Consider the following 18,342-nt stretch of genomic DNA (forward strand, 5'->3'; position numbering starts at 1 on the left):
GAAAATTTGCCGGCAATACAGTACCTATTCTATGCGTCTCTACAATACGACGATCCATCAGGAAAATTTCTTGCTCTCTAAAAAACTGTTGCTTTTACTCAGCGTCAGATATAACTGGCTACCGCTACACGCACGTCTCGCTTGTCAGGTTCAGCCAACTTCAGCAGTTAGCGATTTATAGGCCTAATCGTGGATGTTGAAGGTAAACAAACAAGTTTATTGTGCACACCGCGGTGTGGCCATTCCGCCCTTGCGGTTATTGTGCACATACCTCACAATTTCATCTTCGAATCTTTTGAAGTGTCCTCCTTGCGCAGCACTGAATGCATTTTTTTTTTTGTACAGAACGCATTTTTAGCTATCTTTGTCTTCACGCTAACGCCAAATATTGTCATTAGTTAGGCCTATGCCGTATTTTCTTGCGGCTGCACAATTATTCTACACATTCGAGTGTTTAATAACCATTAACTTAAAATCGAGATCATAATATCGACGAGAACCCGCTGAAAATTTCCCGGCAATACCGCTTCCATGTATCTTTATAATACAACTAATCATCACGAAAATATTCCTGCTGTCTATAAAAATTTTACTAAGCGTCAGGTATAGTAGATGCGTTGTACTGTAACTCTGCCACTGAGTAGCAATGGCCTTCCTAAGAATTCGAAGGCTCGCATGTTTTGATCCCATTCTGTAGATTTGAGAAACGTTTTTGTAGAGGCTAATAGAACATCACTCTCTCTTCACTACATCCCGAGATCCAGTGACGTTACACACAGGCACTGCACAAGCAGTTGCCGCAGCTAGCGATGTATAATAAAGAGGCAGCCGTTTATTGTCAACGAGTTTAGTGTGTGCGTGCTTGTGCGGGGGTGAAAAGAATCAGCGTAGTTACCGCGGTAATTGCCAGTGGTATCCATTAACTTACTCTTCGGCCGTGAATACGAGACAACCCTCGATTTTTCAAATGAAATTCTGAAAAAAATAACGTCGTCTTGGGCGGAGAAATAACGGTATCACTCCAGAGGCTTCTGTGGCAAACACTTCAGTTTTCTTCTTCAAACGGCGTCGCCTAACCTAACCGTGTATGTATCATGAAAACATTTTTCAAACACATATAGAGAAATTAAAACCATCTCGCTAAAAATTTACATGGGAATAGCCTTTCCGAAATTTAACTAGACCGAGAAAATATCATCTAACCTCAGAAATCAGTGACGCGCTCTGCCATATCTTGAGATGTATCGCATTCTTACTTAATGTCAGTGTAAAGTATTAAAATTAAGTGAGGGTTTACTTAGCCTTTATTTCTAACGAGTTAACAACTGCTATCGGCCACGTTACTTACGTATTTATCACGAAAAGTGTTATTCTCTTTCATTTTGAATTTTCTTTCAGAGAACAGCAGTCGAAGGGTATTACTAATCAACTCCGACATCCCCTTCGAAGTAAAATGAAAATGTTAAAGGTCCACCTTTTCAATACCATCATATTTGTCCCCTTCGAAGGTCGAGATAACTCACTAGTGGACATAGTGAGGAACCGATACCAAAGGTAAATCATCGCATGCAACATAATCGCTGGGGTGCATAAATAACGGTAACGGAAATAATCGCGTGCACTTAATCACTCGTAATAATAGATGGATCCGTGATAGGACCCTCACTGTCACCGAAGGATAATACACAGTTTAACATAGGAATTTTGAAGGGACAGCAAAATATTGTCGTTATAACGGGGTTCTCGGTATATGCAGTACTCGCTATAGCGGACTTCTACTGTATTCTAAAACTAATATTTTACAAGAAAACTATGTTTTTACATTACATCTGAACAATAGGCAATATGTACACATTTACTCCCACAGATCACCAGAACACATCAAACTCTCTTCTCATCAAAGAAACCTCCCTCCGCTGCAAGCACACTTTTAACTATTCTCTGGATTCTCACAACAAGCTTTGCGAACACTGATGCAGGTATACTTTGCCAGGCATTCTGCAAGACATCCCACAGCTTTTCCGATGAAGGAGGACACTCTTTTCGGACGTGCCAATCCAAGTCCTCCCACAGCAGCTCTATTGGATTCAACTCCAAGGACTGGGTGGTGGTGAGGGGGAGGGAGGGGGGGGAGGGGGCATTTTCATAAAAAGAATTCCCCAGAATTCTGTTTGTTTCGCAGATAATTCATCCAATAGCGAGACGTGTGTTTGGGGTCATTTTCTTGTTGGAGGACAAACCTACGTAAAATAAGTTGCTGTCCGGACGGAGGAGCATAACGAGATAGGATGGAATGGTTTTTGTTTTTGTCCACTATTCCTTGAATTCAGTGCAGTATACCAACTCCACTGAATGTGAAACAACCACAAAGCATCACAGAGCCCCCTTCATGTTTCACTGTATATGTAATACGGTCAGAATGCATTTCTCCGACATTGAACATCGAACATAAACTTGTCACCGGTGCCCAAAAAACTTTGAAATGTTGTTACAGTAATATAATCTGTCATTAAACAATCATTAAACACATTCATGCCGGCAGTGTATATTGTCTTAGTAATATTTAAAATCTTAAATTTGGATGGATTGCTGTATGCAATTAAACTAGTAATAAACGAAGATTAATGACAGCAGACACAGTTGTGCAGATCATACATCACTTCTTGCAAAAGAAAGCAAATATTTCCACAACATGTGTAGAGGGATGACAAAATACAGTATTTATTGGCGACTAGCATTTGTAACCATTCTTCATACAGGAATATGCAGTGGATTACATGTTTCCATCAGGAATTTATGCGAAGTAATATGGCCTTATTCAAATGTTTAATGCAACATGTTAAAATGATACTTCTCCTACGAAATCGTGTGGTAGTAATGTGAAATATGATGAAAGATAAACAAAGTCGTGAGAGAATGAGGATGATTTCCGAATTTATTGTATGATAAATTCCTGCCCGATGTGCGAAATTCTCCATGGTTCTCAGGTTTCATATTGTATCTCTGACCACTGGCATGGCGCTCTGATGTTGAGGATACATCGCTTAATATCTGCCCTATCGAAAAGAGTAAAATAGCTCTTCAGTTTTTCACATTACCCACCTTGAAGTGACATGCACGACATATCCCATGGGACTTGGACTAAAAATCCAATTTTTCATAATCATCTCCGTTACTATCAGTCATACGATGAATTTTAACATGGCATAAAGGAACGAAAATAACATATTCTTAAATGTTTGTTATATACAGTCTTTTGATAGACCTAATGTTTACAAAGGTGAAAATGAGAGTATCCTCCTATTCAGTACAATAAATATTCCGTCATTAGACGGAGTAAACAAATTCAAACATGTTTCGGCTCGTTTGAGCCATCTTCAGTGAAAAATGAGGGGAGTTTGAAATAATTTACATAATATAAGTTGACAAAATGCTAAAAAACATAATGAGGGAGCAAATGAAAAAACAAACAAAAGAGAGCCTAGACGGAAACAAAATTAGCACAAATATACAATATTTACATCAATATGCGGAGCAAAAAAAAAACTCACTGCAACAAAATTCAGTGAAAAGGTGTTAATTTAAAATAATAATTGAAACTAAAAACTGTGTTAACCTAAGAAACAAAGGAATGAAAAAACAAATAATGCAGATGGAAATGAACAATAGTAGCACATGGTGAGGTTGTGGACCTCATAGTTTACAAAATATTGTTTAGTAACAATAACGAAACAGGTTGAAATCACTGTCGAAAATCATCCTTGTAGAAACCCATCACATTAAATTGGTCAGGAGGGGAGCAGGAGCAAACAATTTTGAGAAACCAAACCTGATATAACGTGCAGGTGAAAGGCCTGTGACAAGGAAAAAACACCAATGAAATTTAAAGCTTTAGAAACAGCAGCCTTGCTTTATTTGCAGCTTTTAGTTGACCTCACCCTGTCCATATTAGTTATATGTTCCCCATCAAATCCAGGGCGTATGTAATTTTAGGGGCAATTTTTTTTTTAAATTATTGTTCGAACTGAGCACCCCTGGGAGCGGCTGACTAGTCTGGGGCAAATTATCTTGATGGTAGAAACGGAGACAACAGGAATGACTATTTTTCAGAACACTCAAGTACCGAAGTGTGTGATTTGTCTTCTGTTCTAGTGAATCTGTAAGTGATCTCAGTGCTATCGCCATAGAAAATAAAAGTAATGAATTTTATTCACGGACTAACTTACCACACATTAACAAGTCCGAGTGCAGAATCTTCCGAAATTATTGCATCAAATTTTGTAACTGGTACTCCAGTCCATAGCATTGTAACTGCAACTTCAGACCCCGTTCCTACAATAACGTTAGGAGATGAATGTAACAGAATTGCCAGCTTATCAATGAAACAAACCAGTGATAATGCAGAATGCAATGACCAAAACTATCAATTTACTGGTAGAGCAAGGAAAGGACGGAAAAGAAAACATCCACATCAGAGTACAGAAGAACAAAGGGGAGACTTTCACTACCGATCAGAATGTTGTAAGAAAGTAAGTCTAGAAGACAGGAAAAGAGAGTTTTACCGTTTTTGGAACCTGCCATACGAAGGTAAAGTTCTATACATTGCCAAGAAAGTAATTGTAAACCAAGTGAAGAGGAAGAGGATAAAAGATGCAAGTAAAAGTTCGTTCACAAGAACTTACACACTGCGTAAACAGTGCTTTACCCAGACACTTAGAATATCAGGTGATCGCATTTATAACTGTCTTAAAAAAGCCAACAAACTGCAAGGAACAATAATTAAAGATAACAGAGGTAAATCAGGAGGTTCTAATAAATACCTGATCTTAAGATGGAAGAAATTCTTGAGCACATTAATAAATTCCCTAAGTACAAGTCACATTATTGCAGATCTGAAACAAGTACTCTCTTTCTCCCACCACATGTCACGCTTCCAATCATGTATCAACTACTGAATATAAAAAGGAATGATCTCATCCAGTTTCCCTCTCGTGTCATAAGCAAGTATTTTTATTCCAATTTTAATCTACGATGAAAACCACTCAAGAAAGACACTTGCAACTTCTGTGACTCTATAAACTCTCAAATAAACAATAGCAATAGTTATGCCGAAGCACTAAAGATGGAGTAGCTTGCTCATCAAGAGGATGCAGAAAATGCTCGGATTCTAATGAAAGGTGACTTTAAAAAAGCAAGCTACGCTATGACATGCAGAGAACACTACCCCTGCCAAGAATCCAACAAACATTATATTCTATAAACGTCAGTTATGGGTGTATACCTGTGGAATTCATGACCCTTCATTGAACAAAGGCTTCTGCTATCTGTGGTTGGAGAGTCAAGCTGGCCGTGAAGCCCAAGAAGTAGCTCCTGTCTAAGGAAATATATCAATGAACGCTTAGAAGACGGTAGAGAAAACTTGTGCTTTGGTCCAATTCCTGCGGAGGGCAGAATCGTAACATAAAAATGATCCTAATGCTGAAGTCTATCATGGAATCACATCCAACATTGAAGACCATAAAAATGAGATTTCCTATTTCCAGGCACATCTATTTGCCCAATGATGATGATTTTGGAGACAATGAAAGCACCCTTAACTTCCAGCAAAGATTATATTCACCGGCGGACTATATGGAATTTATGAGGAAATTCCGAAAGAAGAAGAAACTTGTCGTCGAAGAAATGAGAAAAGAGGGCACATCTTCTATTGAAAAACAGAAAGAAAGACACTAATGGCAATGTGGTAAGCTGGCTAAAAATGCAGCAAACATAAATAAGTAAGGAGAAGCCATGGTTGCTGACTTTGAAACAACCTTTCAATGACACAGAAGGTCAAGAAATTAATTTGAAGAGAAGCACACGCCAAGGTGACCAGTACAACTTTAGTTTTTGCCCTGATGATCTATGGCCGAAAGGAAAAGCTATATGGCAGCCAAAACTGCAGGACATTAAGAGTATCATGCATCTGATACCATCCGATGCCAAGGAGTTCTAAGAAGGTCATTATTCAGAAGGGAACAGTTTTGATGATATTGACGGTTTTGGTAGTGAACTTTATTTCTCGATAGAAGACGAATAGAAGATGAAACCTAAGGCAGTATCAGTTTCTTATTGGTTTAGCAATAGTTCATTTTGTATTCTTATTTTATTATTGATTTAAACATTATTAAGAAATATATCCAAATATATTTGAGCTTTGACTAAAATATTGAAAATAAAATTGCAATTTTTTTAAACAAAAGATTACTCAGTGTACACTTCAAGTTACTTGTCCAGGATCCTGAAATAGTCTAAATTAATGTACGAATAAAAAGAGAAAACTAAAAAAGGGGGGAGGGGGCTTAGCCGTTTTATGCAAAACTGTTGTGTTTGATAGAATAACATAATAAAAAGCTATGCACTGAAAATGACGCTTAGCAGTTTTATGCGTAACTAAACTCACAAATAAGATAAAACATCTAAGTGACAAATGCTCATAAGTCAATATCCTGCAGTATTTTTCTGATTTAAATGCAGGAACTGCACACAGTGCATACAAATAAGACTTTATGTGCTTTTTAAACTCAAATAAGGACAACAGGGAAGATTTAACAGTTGATTAAACATCCAAACATTCAATCGCATTTTTCTCAACTTCAGCAAATGGCGGATAGCTGTTTAATGCATAACACCGCCCAAATATGGAATAATCTATGCAATAAAGAAGAAAGTATATAATAATACGTAATCTATAATATAATGTATAATCTATGAATAATCTCTTACCTTCTTGATGATCGCTTTGGAGCAGTTCTTCGCTTTCCTCTCTCACTCGAGTCACTCTCAGCGGCATTTAGTCTCTCTGGCTCTCTCCGGGACCTCCCGGATCGTCGGATTCCATACACATCAGGGTTTTCTTCCCAGCACTATAATGTTATACGTCAATTACAACCTACGGTATATTCAACAGTTTTTCCCAAGAGAGCACTCAGGAACGTAAAATTAATACATGTACAGTCTTTAAAATTATATAACTCAACTACACTTCATCTTAAATTAAAGAGCACAAACACTGTTAATTGATGCGGGCACTATATTTATTTGTTAATTATGGTCAAACTTTAACTTTTTTTTTGCTAGGGGCTTTACGTCGCACCGACACAGATAGGTCTTATGGCGACGATGGGATAGGAAAGGCCTAGGAGTTGGAAGGAAGCGGCCGTGGCCTTAATTAAGGTACAGCCCCAGCATTTGCCTGGTGTGAAAATGGGAAACCACGGAAAACCATCTTCAGGGCTGCCGATAGTGGGATTCGAACCTACTATCTCCCGGATGCAAGCTCACAGCCGCGCGCCTCTACACGCACGGCCAACTCGCCCGGTTCTTTAACTATATATCTATCCTAAAAGATTTAGACATTGACAAATAAAAAATCAAAGGCAATACACATCTTACACAATACATTAAAACTATTAAACTTCTGGATATACTGACTTCTCAATATTATTATTGTAAGAAGAATAAAAACAACAACCAGCCCAAAGAATAAAATATAACATTAATTGCAAATGTTAAAACAACCACTCTGCAGCATCCTAATGGCTGATAAAGGAAGCTCCCATAGATATGGAGGACACATGCAAATCAGGTTTACCAAACAAGCTACAGTGGATCAACTTAGGAAACAGGCAATGATCGTCATCCCCACAATTAGGTGCCTCATCAGGCTGCAACTAGGGGAACTCTCCATATGAAGCAAGTACCGGTAAAAGAGGATACCTAGGAAAGACCAAAACAGCCGTACTCAAAGTGTCTCTTCTCCATGTGAGGGGTAATTTCAAATAATATCACTCTCCGGAGAAGTGACTGAATGACCAACCATTTACCTGGGCAGGCTGTAGTTATTAGAGGCAAGCAATGATGATGAAATGTTGTAAAGACAAACCTTGGGGGAAAAACGCTGCATACCATATGCCAGAGAAGCTCTGAAAACATAACTTAAAATGACAGCATGCAAACCAGTAGTGGTGGTACATTGTCAAGTTCGTAGACTGCCAATGGATCACTCAAAGTAGTTATAGTGCCAAAAGATGACACACAAAGCAGTACTCAAACTATACTGAATGTATTGCATGAAATAATATGAGCGCCTTTGTGCCTAGTACACCAACCATGTAGGAATGCCCAGAAAATGCACAAAATGGGAAAACCATATGAATAAATTCATCATGCAGGCATAGCTTCTTAAATTATAGGCTACAGAAAGAAATTACACAAGGTCTTTACAAATCAGTATTCTACTCTTAGTGTCAGATAAAAATGTGAAGAACAATCATTAAAAATAACATGATCCCTGTTCCTGTCCTTGATAGACTAAGGAAAAAAGCGTATGAAAAGAACTTGGAACATCTTCCGAAATCACAGAAAATGATCTAGACAAAAAGATAGACAATACTGACAAAATCATCTCACAGAATAAAAGCTAAGAAAATCTTGAAAACACTTTCCACAATTCAGCAGAGTTCAGCGAAGTGTTACGTGAATATTACGGAACAGTTCCCATTCAGTGACCCATTCTCCCTAGATGGCAACCATCATGGCAATCTGGAAATAACTGATGAGCTTAACAAGATTAACCTATCAACTCATCTACAAGAATGTCACTCTTCCAAGAAGCTCTATACTGCCATCGACTGTGTTGTGTTTGCTGCCGTTCCACTAAACTGAGGAAAGCACATTCCACCCAATATTTAAAAACCTACCCCGGGCACGGCACCTGAAGAACTGTATCTTTTCTTCTTTTTTTAACAAGTTGCTTTATGAGATTTTTTTTGCTAGTGGCTTTACGTTGCACCGACACAGATAGGTCTTATGGCGATGATGGGAGAGGAAAGGCCTAGGAGTTGGAAGGAAGTGGCCATGGCCTTAATTAAGGTACAGCCCAAACATTTCCTGATGTGAAAATGAGAAACAACTGAAAACCACATTCAGGGCTGCCGACAGCGGGATTCGAACCCACTATCTCCCGGATGCAAGCTTACAGCCTCGCGCCCCTAACTGCACGGACAACTCGCCCAGTAAACGAGTTTATTAACTTAACCATTGTGGTTTGATTTTTATAATGGTCCGTACTGACAACAATCTCTATTCCAATAAATATACCTTTGATAATTAACAGTCAGCCTTGTCAATGCTTAGAGTTGTTTAATTATTTTCTATCACCTCATACACTGTACATTTTTAGAGGACCAACTGTCCTCTTCCTCAGTGGTTTTTCCTCTCCCTACCAATTATCTCCTGGTCCTCTCAACTTGATATTACATATGAAACACCATGTCCCCACTCATTTCATATTTGCATGAATACATAAGAATATCTACATGTTAGTAAAGTTTTGTTTTTTCTAGATATGAGGGATCACGATTACATAAAATATCGAAAATATCACTTTCATCAAGCAATTGTTTGCTGCGAGAGGCCAGGTTTTAAAGCACGATGAGTGACATCTACTAATGCACACTAGTCAAAATATCGTAAATTCTCTGATTTAGACAGATAATACTGCCATCTGTTGAAATACTCTCATTGCTTATACATGAAGAAACACAATGTAGCCGCCAGAATGCGTATATGGCTTGTTCTCAATTTTTTGTGAACTGTCGGAACTAACTACAGGCTATGCTCGCAAGCATGGCATGAACATAATTTTGGCCACTATAGTTCGCAGTTAGACTGAAAAGAGTTAACACAGCACAGGTTCAAAGTTTGACAAAATAAGTATTTACCTATCTCAGTGCGTTTTCAGCCACAGTCAGATATATGTGGGATTTAGTAGAGGTAAGGCTGCGAGGGAAGTAAAAATTAAAATTATAACTACACCATATAAGGGTCTGTTCCCGGAAACTGAAAGGTGTTTCCCAAAAAACATAGTTTACAATGAAATGCTAAAATCAGTCAATGAACAGATAGTCAAATGCAATCACTTACAGTGAACTGTAGTCCATTTTATTAGAATGATTAAAACATGACTGTTACAATCATGCACAAGAAGATTATGCGATAAGGCTCAAAAGGTTTGAAAACTCCTTATGTATAGTCACAAGGAAGTATAAGTTTAAAAACAAATCAATGGACTTGCACAGTTCAGTTTATTTTCCGTGACTTTCCTCATGCTTCCTTTATCGTCTGTTTCATTATTAGACTTTGCTTGCAGCTATTGCTGCGACAAGCATCAAGTATTAATATAAACCAGCTCAACATCAGAATGAGACTATCATTAATATGTACACAGAGTTTTACGTCAAATACTTTGGGATGAAACATTTCCGTTAGCTTCGAAGATCTGCTTGTACAAAATCTATCTAGTACCTATGACGAATGGTCTGGAAGCAGCAACACTTACTGGACCAAGAAAGAGTCGTCTTCAGGCAACAGAAATTAAGTTCCTCCGTTCTTGTCTACAAAATATAAAAATGGATAAAATAAGGAATGTGGATATCCGACAACAGTTTGGATTGAAAAGAAGCTTGCTGGAGACTCCAGAAGTGAAGAGATTGCAATGGTATGGTCACATGAAAAGAATGAACCCTCACAGGACTCCTTGAACATACTTTGAACACAATGTTCCTGGGAAGAGACCAAGAGGAAGACCCCATGATGTTTGGAAAAACAGATAATGAAGGACCTTGAAATTAGAGATGTGAACTGGTGTAACATATATGAGCAGCACCCGTGGATGGATAGAACCTACTGGAGGAGGCTCGTACACAACCGCACCCAGCCTCTGGAGCGAAGAAATGATGATGATGATGATGATGATGATGATGATGATGATGATGATGATGATGATAAAGGACACACTATGCGATGTGGGAATGGCAGAACAGAAAAACTTATCATTCATGGAAATGTTCCTGGCAAGAGAGATCACAAGTTCCCACACAATGTTCAAACATCTTTATTACAGCACATCTGGCAGAGGACCCGCAAGATATGGAGACAACGGACCAATAGCCTCCTCAGAGATCATCCTCGGAATTAAGAGAACGATAAGAGAGATTAATCAAATCATTTTGTTTTCTTCACATATTCAAAGCAGCATGTATGGCCAGAAATAACAATAGCCTACTATAGAATAGTAGCAATAATAATAATAATAATAATAATAATAATAATAATAATAATAAGAATAATAATAATAATAATAAATACAATCTCCATCAAAACAAACAGTACTGGAATTATGAACATGCATTGAACATAAAGATATGTCACTACAGCATGTGTTCAAAACGTACACCCACACATCTTATGTATTGTTCACAATGGTTCTGTAGACTATTAAACATACTGATGAACATAAAAATGACTGTATCTTCTCCCCTACTTCTGGAATATTTCTAGGTGGCACACCTGACTGGAAAACTGATTCTTTCAGCATGCCCCATATGTAATCATCTGGAAGTGTGAGATTTGAGAAGTGGGGAGGATACAGGAAGGCAATCTCCAAACTTTTGTTGCAGCAGTACAAGTTACTCCCTTGCAGAAGCTCTATCTTGGTGCATCCACTGTCACTGCAGTGACAGGTTTCTGGAGATACTTATTACTATGTGATGTTCAGAGCATATATGTAATTTTAGTAGTGCTTGCTTTGCCACATACTGTAAATAAAATACCAGTAAATTGTATTTGAATTACCAGTCTTGAATACAAATCCACCTCCCCTCTCTGATGAGTATCTGTGTATGCTACACAAGTGTACAAAAGTCTCAACCTATACACTGATTGATGATGCTCCTCGTAATAAATAAACCATAAGAATTTATTTTATCATGAAATCATGGGACATTGATGATGATGATGATGATGATGATGATGATGATGATAGAATCCACATAACAGATGCATATCTAATTTCAACCTCACAAAGGAGATAAGAGAGAACATAGTGTTTTAATGCTCTTTTCCAATTTACAAGGAATCACTCTACCATTTACTTAAGAGACAAAATTAGAGAAGAGGTGGAGTGTGTAGAATGATTAACAAATTTTACATAGTCTTCCTCTTCTTCAATCAATCAATCAATCAATCAATCAATCAATCAATCAATCAATCAATCAATCAATCAATCAATCAATCAATGATCTGCATTTTGGGCTGTCACAAAGGTAGTATATTCCGTATCATTTAATTTCCTAGTTATTTCTTAAACAATATTAAAGAATTTGAAAATTTATCAAACATTTTCCTCGATAATTTATTCGAATCCCTTTCTCCTCGTCCTATAAATTAATATTTGCCCAAATTTGTCCTCCTGAATTCCAACTTTAACATCATATTATGATTTTTCCAACTTTTAAAAGCTCCGCTCAAGCTTATTAGTTACTTATGTCATTTCACACTAACTCTCCAATGATAGCTGGAAATATACTTCATGTACCGGTAGGTACACCTCTACGTCGCACATAAATAAAACCTCCTCTACTGGAGGAACAGTGAACTTGGAACTAGACCACCTTAAACTTTTACTCAGAAGAAATCACTACCTTAATTTTGTGATTGTGAAGTCTCCAGGACTGTGAAAATTTCAATGTGTTTTGGTTACCATTTATCAAGAAGTTTGGACTTTCTACAACAGATGTCACTACAAAAACTATGATCATACACCCTGGTGTGAAATGAACTTTTTTGAAGAAATTTTGTATCCATAATTTTTTTCTGTACTACATTTCGTTCATTCATTTGTGGGTTGGCTATACTTATCTTTTCTTTCTGCCAGTTTTGAGTCCAGCCAATCGCTAATTTTTGTAATTAATTCCAGACCTATCCTGGATTTCTTCTTCGACTTTGAGTGTAAATTTTGTACGGTCCAATAAAATTGAGAGGGTGTGGCTTGATTATTCAGGAAAGGTCTCGAACCTTCCCCGATGGTTTATAAACTGCGGATTTTCACGTCTCTTGGCCATTTGATCAACATCTAAGTGTGTGTATGTGAAGCAGGAGGCGGGAGGTGCCTCTTTCAGCAGGCAGCAGTTCTTCAGCAAGGTAATGGCCGTTTAACATCTTTATTTCTTGCTAGCTCCGCAGTTTAACCCGAGGGATAGGTCTGAAACTTTAATATGTAACCAACTTCTTTAAAATGTAAATTCTGCCGGCTAATGTGAAAATTTCATAAAATCTGTAGCTGTAATTCGGAGATAGAGAGTGATTTACCTTCTCGAGCTCCCCTTCACAATGGTTTGAGGTGACTATGTTTCGTAACTGGTTTTCTTCCTTTCCGTAATGTATTAAATTATTCTTATACGAGTCACCCCCACAGTTTGGGAATAGCCCCTGTTTCATCGGCCTAGTGCCTTTTAGGTTTTAAGAATGCATATTTAGGAGTGCAAGTACACGCCTCCATTCAATTTGGTGTTTCGGGCCATTTACTTAACCTGTTCCTTTCGGCTGAGGCCCAGTAGGTTGGGGACAATATACCCCTGTTTCTTTTTTGTAAGTTGTGCCTTGATGGCAAATAATTGTAAGTTTCTCGTATTGCCTTAAATAGGCTTGAAAAACTGAGAGCGTGTCAGCTCTTCTCTAGTGTGGTAACTGTCCCTCTGGGAGGCTTGATCTTCGAAGTAGGGAGCAAGTGCTCCAGGGATTAGGGGCTTTCTGCCCTTTGAACAATATGTGCTCAAGAAATCAACTTCATTTCCCGTACCAAATCTTGTATACATTAAATCAATAAAAGTAAATTTCCACCTTTTTGATACTTATATTTGCTTGAAGCAAATTTGGGAACATATTCAGCTCTGTTACATTGCATATGTGAAATTACAAATAATTTTTCTTCTCTCAAAAAACATTTTAAAAATACCTTGTTATGCTTAAAAACTATATGAATTTAAAAAAGATAAAACAAATTAAAATCTGAGAGGAAGGTTGAGTGGGACAGTGAAATTGGAAGGAAAAATGTATCTACCTATGCCCTAAGCTTATTTTAAAACAATGTTTATTCATTTGAACAGATATTTTAAAAAAATTGGTTCCAGCACTTTTCTTCACTGTGATGTGCCTGTTTCCTAGTCATGTATTATTAAAAAGGTTTTTGAAAATATTTTTTTTTCTTTTTGATGTTGCGTTTTTATTACAAAACTGTTGTCATCAGCTGCTCTTTTCCAAGATGAATATTGTTGTTTGATTTAGTTTTATAAAATTGAGTCTCTTCAATTCTGTTTATATAGTTTTATAAAAAAGAGTCTTTTGAATTCTGTTTATATAAACATTTTTATAAAACTAAATCAAACAACAATATTCACCTTGGAATGAGCAGCTGAAAGAACAGTTTTGTAATAAAAACTGAACACTGACAAGAAAAAATGATTTTTCAACAACTTTTTAAATAATAGATGACTAGGAAACATACACATCACAGCGAGCAAAAGTGCTGGAAACCAAAAACTTGTTAACATCTGTTCAAATTGTTCTAAAATAGCTTAGGACATAAGTAGATCCATTTTACCTTTCCATTACACTGCCCCACTCAACCCTATCTCACAGATTTTAATTATATCTTTTTTTTAAATTCATATAGTTTTTAAGCATAACATGGTACTTTTTAAGAGGTTTTTGAGAAGAAGAAAAATTCTTTGTAATTTCTCGTATGCAATGTAACATAGCTGAAGATGTTCCCAAGGAACAAAACGTGCACTATAAATAATCAATTTGCTTAACCCGATGACTGCTACGCCCGCCTATAGATGGGGTGAAGTATTTGGTCCAGCAGTGTTACGCCCGTCTATAGACGGTGCGCAAGAACTTCACTTTTTTAGTTTCCCAGTTCACTCTTGAATTTTGTTTTGCATGTTAATATTCCCATGTTTAGACCCGTATTGAAACTTGCTATAATTTGCATACAATTTTTTTGTTTTGCACCTATTCAATATATAATTGTTTTTTGTCGCTAGAAAATCATTTTACTATAATAATACATTAACAAGGACATGTTTCGCTTGACTTCCGAGCATCCTCAGCCTTTATAACTTTTCTCAGGGTTAAGACATAACATTATTAACTTTACTTAAGCTAATTTGTACTTAATTGTGTATGTATGTTCAGACTTCAGCCCTAGGGCTGGTTGGATCCTCAACAGCTCGGCCATCAGCTGTCATAGATGGCCTAGGCATCACTGAAGAGGCGTACTAGGGAAATGAGGAGTGAGGTAGTTTCCCGTTGCTTCCCTCTGTACTTAATTATAATCTTAATATCAGGTAATAAAATACATTAACAGAAAGACATTTGTGAACACAATGAACAGATTAACATTTAAAATAACAATGTTAAAATTGGAATAGACATGAATTCTATTAACACTGATGTCCAAAACATGGTAATTCCCAATGAAAATGAAAAATTTGGCTAAAATTCTCATCAATTTCTTCATTTTTTCTAAACTCAATTGTTAATGAGCTATTGTATTTTGCTGCTTAAAATTTGAGTCAAAAATCCTGTTAAAATTCAATAGTATCTGAGGCTTAAAAGTCTTAATGTTCATGTCGAAATAGTGAGAAATGTTCTACATCTCGTATTAATTTGATGCTTGCTGCAATAATCTATTGACTGTGAATGGCTAAATACATCTTGTTGGTTTTTTTCCCCCAAACTAGTCTTGAATTGACGAGTTGACATGTTGCTTGAGAGTTATTCGTTTTTTTTAGGAGCTTGTTCAAAAGGGACTTCAAATCTGAGAAACTGGATGATGATGTCTTATCCTTTATGACAACTTTTGTGTGTTGGTGCTGTAACAAAAGAATTTGTGTGAGAGTGTTGTTTGTTGTTATGCTGTCCGTTGATCATATTGATGTGCTTCACTTACCCCTTTAACTGCTACTATGATACCTCGCGGTGCTTGTTGCAGCACGGTAACTGCTTGCTTTCATGTTTCTGCTTCTTGTGTTATATGTATGAAGAAGCTGTTGTGGCAGGCGAGTAGGGGACGTAGGGGACGTAGGGGATGGAACAGTAGGCGGGGCGTTGGCGTTGTGTGTGGAGGGGAGTATTTATGCGTTGCCGAAGTAGGAGTTGTGTCTGTTTCCATGGTGGGAGATTTTAGATTAAATACCTTAACGAATTTACTTTTTTCTAATTTGAAAGTTTGTACTAATGTTGCTCTATTAACGGACTCTTTATTTCGATCTCATCATTCAGGTTTTTTTCTTTATTGAAATGTTGATCCAAATGGATATAAATATTCTCAAACTCATTCTTTAACTTCCCTTTTCCAATCCTTTTGATTATTTTGAGCTCTCTGTCTATTGTGGTATATTGATGGCCAGTTTCCTTCATGTGTTTGCTCATTGAGGAATATTTGTTGTGCTTTAAAGCATTAAAATGGTTCATGTATCTAGTAAGAAAGCTGCAGCCAGTTTGCCCAACATATGAAAAATTACAATGTGCGCATGATAGTCTATATATCCCAGATCCTTGATATTTATTATTATTGGAGTTTACTATATTGTGGTTAAAAGGTAAGTTTTTATTGGTGTTGTGTGTCTTGAAAGCTATTTGTATGTTTTGTTTTTTCAATGGGTTTGCGACTTGGTGGATAGCAGGATTGGTGTAAGTAAAGGTTGCGTATTTTGATTTTTTTTAAAGTCTTTTCCCGAGTAAGATTTGTGGCTAATTTCAGTTTTACTTTGTAAATGATTCAATTCACCATCTCGATTTTGTACCCATTAACTAGTGCCAGTTTTTATTTATTTATGAATTTGAGTTCCCTAGTTAAATTAATGAGTGATAAGGGTAGTTGGAAGGCTCTGTAAACCATACTAAAAAAAGGTTGCCCGTTTAAGGGATTTCGAGTGAAGTGAATCATTTCTTCTTGTTACTAAAGTGCGTATCAGTTTTCTGAAAATTTGAAATTAAAATGGTGAATCTGTGTGCGTTTCATTAATGCCCAAGAAGTTTAATGATCTATATCCATCTTCTTTAGTAAATTTTATGCAACGGTGTACATTATTTAAAAATTCTAAGATTTTTTCACTGTTATTTTTCCCGTTATCTATTATCACAAACGTGTCATCTACAAATCTTGGCCAAAGGCAGAGCCCTTCTATATTTGGTTTAATTCTATTATGTTCCATGTTATTCATGTAAATATCAGCCAATACACCTGAGCTAGCGTCTCCCATAGCCAAACTCAACTGGTGGTAGATTTTGTTATTGAAGGTGAAACAGTTGTTATTTAACACAAATTTAAGTAGTTTAATAAATTCATCTATCTTGAGTTTGCTTATGTTGCTGTGTTTGGAGAGGTTTGTTTTAATGATTTCAACAGTTTCATTAATAGGGATGTTTGAATACATATTAGTAATATCAAACAAGCTCATCCTATGGTGAGGTTGTAAGTTAAACTTTTTTAGTTTTTCGCAGAATTCTATTGAGTTTTGACTGAAGAAGTATTGTTAAACATATAGCGTTTTCTGAGAAACTGGTATAAAAATTTTGACGTTTTATAGATGGGCCGTTCCTACTGTTTATAACTGGTAGAATAGGTGTGTTACTTTTGTGTACCTTGGGCAGTGCCTTTGCTTTAGGTATTTTTGGGTTCGTATTAACCATTTTCTTTTTTTTGTTCTTGTTCATTAAATAAACAGGTTGAGTTTTTGAGGATTGTTTTTAAACTTCGTTGAATTCTAGGGACCGGGTCTTTATTCACTAGTGAGAAGAAATCTTCTGTTTTTTTGATGTAGTTGCTTTTATTTACTAGAACTATTGTTCACCTTCATCCGCCTTAGTTACAATCACACTGTTATCCCGTATTTTTCTTTTTAATTCCTTTATTTGCTTTAGAAGGGCCTGGTTAGAACTGGTTTTCATTTGTTTTACTAAATTTGGAAGTTTATTTTTTATTTCAAATTTAATATCATTTTGTATTTCTGTAGGTAATTTTCCTATGTTTAGTTCAGATTCCGCTATTGTAGTTGTTATATCCTCCGTATTTTGTGGATTGGACAAATTCAATTTTGCTCCTTTATTAAGTATACTCATTTCTTTGTCAGAAAAGTTGGTGTCCGATGGATTAATTATAGTGGGGGTGTTTTTCATTAATGAAATCGGGTCTTTTTCTTTTATTTCGTGTATTATCGACTTTTGTTTAGTTTCTTTTAGGTGTTCTAATTTATTTTCCAGAGTTTTTTGCTTCTTATCTAAGATGTTGACAAGTTTTTATTTGTGTACTGTTGAATGGATCTCCATTCTAATGGGGATGTTGCTTGGGACATACTTAAGTGAAGCTTGTAAAGTTGTAAGTTTAGTAATGATTTCTTTCTATATAGCAACTTTATTTTGTTTTTTAGCCAGATCTTATTTACTTTGTTTTGT

The 18,342-nt window shown here is 36.5% G+C and overlaps 1 protein-coding gene across 3 annotated transcripts in view; it reads right to left on the reverse strand.

Annotated features, from left to right (window-relative positions):
* The window catches only part of Chd1 (chromodomain-helicase-DNA-binding protein 1), a 447,987-nt gene that overhangs the window by 333,560 nt on the left and 96,085 nt on the right, over window positions 1-18,342 (reverse strand). For all 3 annotated transcript variants that reach the window (XM_067135606.2, XM_067135608.2, XM_067135605.2), the window contains exon 4: window positions 6,766-6,905. In XM_067135606.2, coding sequence (XP_066991707.2) covers window positions 6,766-6,905 — 140 coding nt within the window. The remainder of the gene's footprint in view (window positions 1-6,765; window positions 6,906-18,342) is intronic.

This window comes from Anabrus simplex, chromosome 1 (genome assembly GCF_040414725.1).
Source record: "Anabrus simplex isolate iqAnaSimp1 chromosome 1, ASM4041472v1, whole genome shotgun sequence".
NCBI lineage: Eukaryota > Metazoa > Arthropoda > Insecta > Orthoptera > Tettigoniidae > Anabrus > Anabrus simplex.